Raw genomic sequence first — 6,743 nt, 5'->3', positions numbered from 1 at the left:
AAGAGTGAGGAAGGGGCTTTTCCCAGGCTGCTTTTGTTTTGGTTTTCCAGAAGGGGGGAGATGGTTCAGGCTCACCCAGGAGAACTCACTCAATCTGTCATGGCTTTGCATCTCATTATCAAGCATATAAGCTCTGGGGGGTTCTCGCCAAAGTTCAGAGGGTTACCAGAGTTGTTCCCCGTCTAACTGGCTGCCTCACAAGTTCCAAGTTCCATTGCACTTTTTTTTTTTTTTTCCATGACCCCAAACCAACCCTTCAAACCCGGAGGTAGCATATCCATCCCCACACGTTGTGCCTCTGTCCTGGTTTCTCTGAACTGTCCTTCTGTGCTTGTCTCCCTTGGAATCCTGTCATTTCTCTTTGGAACAGTCCTGAAAAATGGCTTTGCCTCATTGCCCACGCTCAGATGCGTATGTAGCATTCTAAAGTTCCCTGCTACGGGCTTAGCGTTGTAACGTGTTTTGTAAAAAATTATTTTACTAGGGCCGCTTTGCGTTCCTGAACTAGTATCTCACAGAGCTTAAGCGAGAGAGTTTATTGAGTGTAGATTGATCTGAAAAATAGATTCTGGCATCATTGTCATATAGGGCCAAGGATCTGGGAGGATTCTGTTTAGAGCCAGGAGTGATCTAGGAACATATGAGCCACTAGGCGGGCTTGCTAAATGGAGAGCCTGTGTAACAGTCTCTTACATGAGGCAAAAACAGCAAGGAGCTTAAATCAAGCCCGTGAGAGTGCCCGTTAGACTAGGAAATTGGAAGCCTGCGTCACTATAATGCAGTAATATTCAAGTAGTAGTGGGACCTTTCATGTTTGCTTCCAGAAGGGGACACTGTTCCCTAGTCCCAAACCCTAGTATCTGGAAAGACCCATCTCTGGTTGAATGTATGTCTAGAGTGTGTCAGGGGCTAGCAAAGAGCAGGACACTTGGCCCTTGGGAGGGTGTCTGAGCCAAGGGCTCGCTGGAAGGGTGAACCCTTTGCCACGAATCTTGAAAACACACTGGAGCAGCCTTGCTGCTGGCATTTCCAATCAGAAATGACCTCGAAGCAGCTGATTGAACCTAAGAAAAACCGACACCAACTCTGAGTATGATCGTGGGGTTTTGTAAGTAAACCGTTGGAAAGCGTATTTATAGGACATGAAATGGAAATGTGGAAGTGGAAAAGAAAAATGTTAGCCCTCACGCCTATGCCAGTCAGTGCCGTGGGTTTCAAGGCCTGCTCTCCTTCTCTACACAGCTTAGGCGTGGCGCTCTCCAGGGGCCATGGGAAGTATTTCTTCCGAGGGAACGTGACCATCGAAGAAGGTAAGATGCTGTCTCAGCTCAGCTTACCCTTTGGTGTGGGGAAGAAAGCTCTGGACCCAGCTGTGGGGTTAACTGAAGAACTTGCTCATCTGTCCATCATTTCTTGGTTATTTAACTCAAATAGTTGCCCCAATGTTACCCTTCTTGCCTATATTACCTAGCATTCAAGATGGTGGATGGCTTTTGTTATGACTTCATACATCATTTTAATCCACAGAGCTGTTGAGACAACCCATGAGAATCATTCATCAAGTATATTCTTCTCATGCATAAATATCAGTACCCCAAGAAATACAAAATAATGGAAAAACTCAAACCCAGGGGGGAACAAAAACTAACATACGGAAACAAAAACTAAGATACAATTGAGTCACAAATTTCACAGGTGTTTCATGGCAGCCCTGGTCCAAAACTATGACCACTTAACTGGTTTTCATAGGTCAGAAGGTATAAGTTGCCTAGCACCTGGAGGTTCCAGATCTTCTTGCCTTCATTGAGCATAGGTGCATGGTGAACACGCAGTAGGCAGTTGCAACTGTTACACATCTTTAAACTTCAAAATCACTGTCACACATAGGTTGTCCTATTAATTGTCCACCAACCCAGTAGTACAGAGAAGTTACCCCTCCCAACATCACAGGTTTATAGGGACCTGTGGTCTCTGCAAGACTCCATCCCCCAAGTAGCCTTGAGTGAGGCCCTTATTCAAAGTGAGCATTAGGTCTCATACCTGCCGTGAGAAGGAGTTGGACCAGGCTGGTGTTCTCTCCAGATGTCTCCAGGGAGAACAACCAAGAGTAGAAAAACAGCCTAAGACAAGGTTTTGTTGGTTAGAGCTGATTCCAAATGAATGTGGGGTTGTCCAGAGCCTGTGGCTCACTCAGATGCTGTATCAGGGATGAAGAAGGAGCCCCATGGTCTCTGAGATGCCGGGGTCCCTCGACAGCCTTGCGGTTACTGCTCACTGCTCCTGCATTGTTTCACGGTGAGGGCCTGTATCTCCCAAGTGAGCATGAGGTCTTATGGAACAGAACAGTGAGGGGCTCACTGTGGCCTAGGCAGAACCCAGAGTGTGTCCACCATAGTGCTAAGCAAGTGGTCTCTCTAGCCAGAGACAGGCAAGAGAAAATAGGCCGCTTTGAGACTTGAACAAGATTCTCTATGGGGTGTGTTCTCAGAGATCATGTTTTAACTTCTAGAATGTTCTAGCTCTGTGTGAGCCTATGGATAGCACTGTCCCTGAAGCCTGAAATTTCACGTCTAAGCTGTCTGAGCTTAGAAGGAAACGGCCGTGGACAGAACAATAGGAGAGGTTATAAATGGGTTACTTGCCTCTCACATGCGCATTCCCTCTGTCAGAAATCCATATATGACCTGCCGCTCCCTCTGTTTCTCTTCCCTCTCTCTCTCCCTGTCCCCCACCTCCATCCCTCCCTGCCTCTCCCTGTCTTGTCCTCTCACACAAATGTTTTGCATTGTCTCCTGGATCACGTTTTAGTCACTCTGTTCATCCTGGATGTCCCACAGCTGTTAGGCTAAGCAGTCACATAGAGAGAATTTCAGCGCTAACTGTAACCACCCTGCAAGAAATTAGTTTGAATCCTCAGCAAGGGGGCGAGTGTCTGGTTATCCACACAAATGAGGTCAGATCTTCCTCTCTCTGTGGGTCCCTCTGTAAATAAAAGGACCTACACGCCTGCCAACTTTGCTGAGTAAGAGCAAAGCTGCTTCCCCTTAGGCTAACTAGTAGAGGGTCTTGTCATCTCCAAGAGACAGCCTGATTATTGTTCTCTTCTGTTCTTGGAGAGGGAAGGAGTTCCGTGGGGTTGCCAACTGCACTCCTGTAGTATCTCCAGTAAGGAATGCTTCTGCAGGGACTTTTCGCATTCTTTGCCAATGCCAGATATTGCAAAGATGGGGACCAGGTTGACTGTGCTCAGAAATGCAGAGAGACATCATCACTGAGGTTGAACGTGTGGGCTGCCGTTCTACCTGCCGGAATGGTTTCTCTTCTGAGTCTCCTGTGACACATGGTATCTTTCATATGTAGTATCCACAATAGCTGTGCACGAACTAGAACATCTGTCATTATTGTCTGCGGTATCAGCTCTCAGTAGTTGTGATTTTATCAGAAGGACCAAAATCAGAGGTGACAGAATTAGAGAACAATTCAATTTCCTTGGTACCCGGGGACCTCAGAGAAGGAGCAAGCAAACAGACCTCCCCTTCAGGGTCTCGAGTAGGTCCTGTGACACATAGCCAGAGAGGGCTTCATGGATGGAGGCTGACTGGGCCTGAAATGGGGCAAACAGAATTGATATCCTTAAGCCAGCATGCCGGGAGAGTACATCCCACCTCAGGGCCTTCGCACTTGGTGACCCTTCTGCCGCAAACACTTCCTTTCTTATTTGCATGGCTCTGTCCCCTGCCTCCTTCTGGTCTTCACTGAAGAGTCACTTTCACAGTGAAGGCTTCCCTGATCACTATAGTTAGAGACAAAACTCTGTCTTTCCACCCTTTCCACCTTCTGGCCCTCCTTATCCTTCTTCCTTGTAACCCTCACCACCAACTGGTATGCTATGTATTTTCATTTTTGTTTTAAGTATCTCTTTTCTGCCACTAGTAATTAAATACACAAAGGCAGTGATTTTTGTTCTGTCCACTGCTCTATTCTCCGAGGCTGGAGTCATACTCAGCATATAGCAGATGCTCAGTAAAAATATCCAAAGAAGGAGTGCAGGAGGAAGGGAGGAAGAGAGGAAAGGGAGGGAAAAATAAAGGAATGAAAGTGTATCATTCTGTGCATGAACAAATGGCCCTAGGGACTAACCACGATCCCACTTAACCATCTACGGAGTTCCCAACATGAGCAGTGTTGCCTCCATCTCTTGTTGATATAATTCAGAGTTGATGTGACTTTGCCAAGGTCATTCAAGCAGTAGGTGTTGGAGCCCACATGTGGTCACCTGGGCCATTCGTGATGATGGGCAATCTGATTTATCCCCCCTTCCTTCAAGGTCAAGCAGGAGCCTAGGTCTAGAATTTTGTGCTCTATTTTGCATATCTGTATTTGAGGAGGAAACAGGCTCTGAGAGGGGTAAGATACTATTGGCTAGCCGATGCTAAGGCAGGTTGTAGCTGTCATCAGAAGTACACGTTTGCAAGGGGACTAGCAGTTAGTGTAAATGGCTGTTCCTGGACTCCCATGTAGTCGACTGTGGTTCGAGTCCCGGACCCGGTGGCTTGAACTCACGCTGGGCGCGTGTGCGTGCGTGCCCGAGATCCTGAGAGGAGAATGGAGGAGAAGGGATTGCACCCCCGGGGGGTGATTTCTCACTTTCTGTCTCTCTGTCTCTCTCTGTCTTTCCGGCAAGCACACACACCCTCTAGCGAAAAAAAAGAAAAAGAAAAAAAAAGGAAGTAAACCTTCCAGAAGTACACGTTTGCAGATAGTCCATCAAAATCAAGTCACATGAAGACATAAGGAAAGAGCAATTTCACACAGATAGGGAGGTCTGGAGCTTTCTCAAAAAACTCCCAGATTCCTTGCAAGCCCCAGTGCCCTTAGCAGTGTCCCAGCTGGGTGACTCCTATTTACTTAGGATTCTGTAACAACTAGCAATTTTTGCTGGTCAAAAACAGTTGCGTACTGATAATTTGGTATTGTTCAAACTCTAATTGCACCCTCATTACCACCCATTGGGTCAGGACTATCATTATTCCTGTTTTGCACGTGAAGAAACTGACATTTAGCAAAGCAGAGTAACCTGATAACATCCCCCAGAGTTAAGTGGCGCAGTTCAATTTCCAGTGCAGCTGCAGACCGTATGAAGACACCAGAGTCAGTGCTTCTAACCATCCTGTTAAGCCTCTCACCTGGGACTTGGTAGTGTGTCATTTACCTCTAAGAGGTCCAGACTTTCCTGGGTTCGCTAGCTGGGGACAGCCAGTGCTGGCTGAGTGAGGTGTAGATAGGGAGAGAATTCTGCCTGGGAAGAACTGGTTTTGTGTGTTCAGAGTCCCTGTTCCTCAGCTGGTTGTTGATGTCTCTCCCCGTACCTCACAGCCCTACTCTGGAATATCCAAAGCACATAGGAAGCTGAGGGGGTGTGGTCCACTCAGTAACCCCCCTCTCCTTTCCCTCCAGGCCTGCATGACTTAGAACACCCCGACGTGTCTCTGGCAGATGAATGGTAAGAGTTAAACCACCCTTGGGACCAGCAGATGACATAATGGTTACATTGCTGGGCTCCCACAGTCAACTGGAGTTCGAGTCCCGGACCCAGTAGCTTAAACTCACACCAGGCACGTATGTTTGCGTGTCCAAAATCCCAAGAGGAGAATGGAGGAGAGGGGATTGTGGTGTGGTCATGCCCCTGGTGGATGATTTTTTGCTTTTGATCTCTCTGTCTGTCTGATGAGCGCATGCACTATATAGCAAAAATCTCTCTCTCAAAAAAAAGAGTTAAACCACTCTTCACTGATACCTGTGGCCCTCTTTGATCTCAGTTGGTGTCTGCTCCTTGCCTGTTTCCGTGGCTCAAAGGCTAAGAGAGGCAGTGCTGCAAATATTGATATGCTTCCGTTTGGGCCCTGTCCTGTCCGCAGGTCCTACTGCAACACTGACCTACACCCCGAGCACCGTCATCTGTCCCAGCTAGATGCCATTAAGCTCTACCTCAGAGGCAAAGAACCTCTGCTGCAATGTGAGTGTACCTGGCATGGGGGGTGGGGTGGGTGTGAACACAGAACCAGTGTTGGCCTCGGTTTTTAGGGGGAAGCTTTGTTTTGGCCAAGACTCCCAGGCCTGTGAAACCCGGCCAAACGTCTGCTTCCTGAAGGAGAAGGAGGAAGCATGTGGGTTATGGAAAATCGCGCAGAATCCCCCGTCCAGGGTTCCCCCCTTGTGTTGGATGTGTCCCCCTGCCTAACCATTTAGTCAAGCAAGTGAGCAGGATGGGATGCTCAAACTGGGTGGAGACCATAAATACATGATAAATGAGAAACCACGCTGGAAATAGTACTGTGTCATCCAAGGCCGTAAGGTAGGTCTCTGGTCTCCAAGAGCGGGGCATCGCTGGGAGTGGGTGACTCTCGTGTGGCATGTGCTCTCCTTCCTCTGCTCCTCCCAAGTGTCTCTGGGGCAGCCCAATGGATAAGGCACGTACAAAAGAGGCAGGGGGAGCAGCTGTGGGCCCAGGTGCTCCCCAAAGGTGGGAGCAGACCCTGTACTATCACAAGGTAGTTCCCATGGCTAAAGCTAGGGTGGTGGGGAGACTCCTCCAGACGAGTGTGGCACCTGCTCCCACCTCCAACAAGCATCACTTACTGAATGGCATGCAAAGTCTTCCCCATATGTAATCTTACACAGTAACAAAGCAGTCCTGTGAGAACTGTAAGGAGGTTATCGAATGGATGTATTATGGGGAATGT

At 48.1% G+C, this 6,743-nt stretch overlaps 1 protein-coding gene across 1 annotated transcript in view; it reads left to right on the top strand.

Annotated features, from left to right (window-relative positions):
* Positions 1-6,743, top strand: part of CACNA2D3 (calcium voltage-gated channel auxiliary subunit alpha2delta 3) — a 931,343-nt gene that overhangs the window by 743,943 nt on the left and 180,657 nt on the right. The window contains exons 23-25 of the mRNA XM_006143064.2: positions 1,243-1,310; positions 5,458-5,503; positions 5,919-6,016. Of these exons, the coding sequence (XP_006143126.1) occupies positions 1,243-1,310; positions 5,458-5,503; positions 5,919-6,016 (212 nt within the window). The remainder of the gene's footprint in view (positions 1-1,242; positions 1,311-5,457; positions 5,504-5,918; positions 6,017-6,743) is intronic.

Source organism: Tupaia chinensis, unplaced genomic scaffold (genome assembly GCF_000334495.1).
Source record: "Tupaia chinensis unplaced genomic scaffold, TupChi_1.0 Scaffold000091_1, whole genome shotgun sequence".
Lineage (NCBI taxonomy): Eukaryota > Metazoa > Chordata > Mammalia > Scandentia > Tupaiidae > Tupaia > Tupaia belangeri.
Note: the sequence above shows the minus strand (reverse complement) of the source record. Positions and strands in the feature narration are given on the sequence as shown.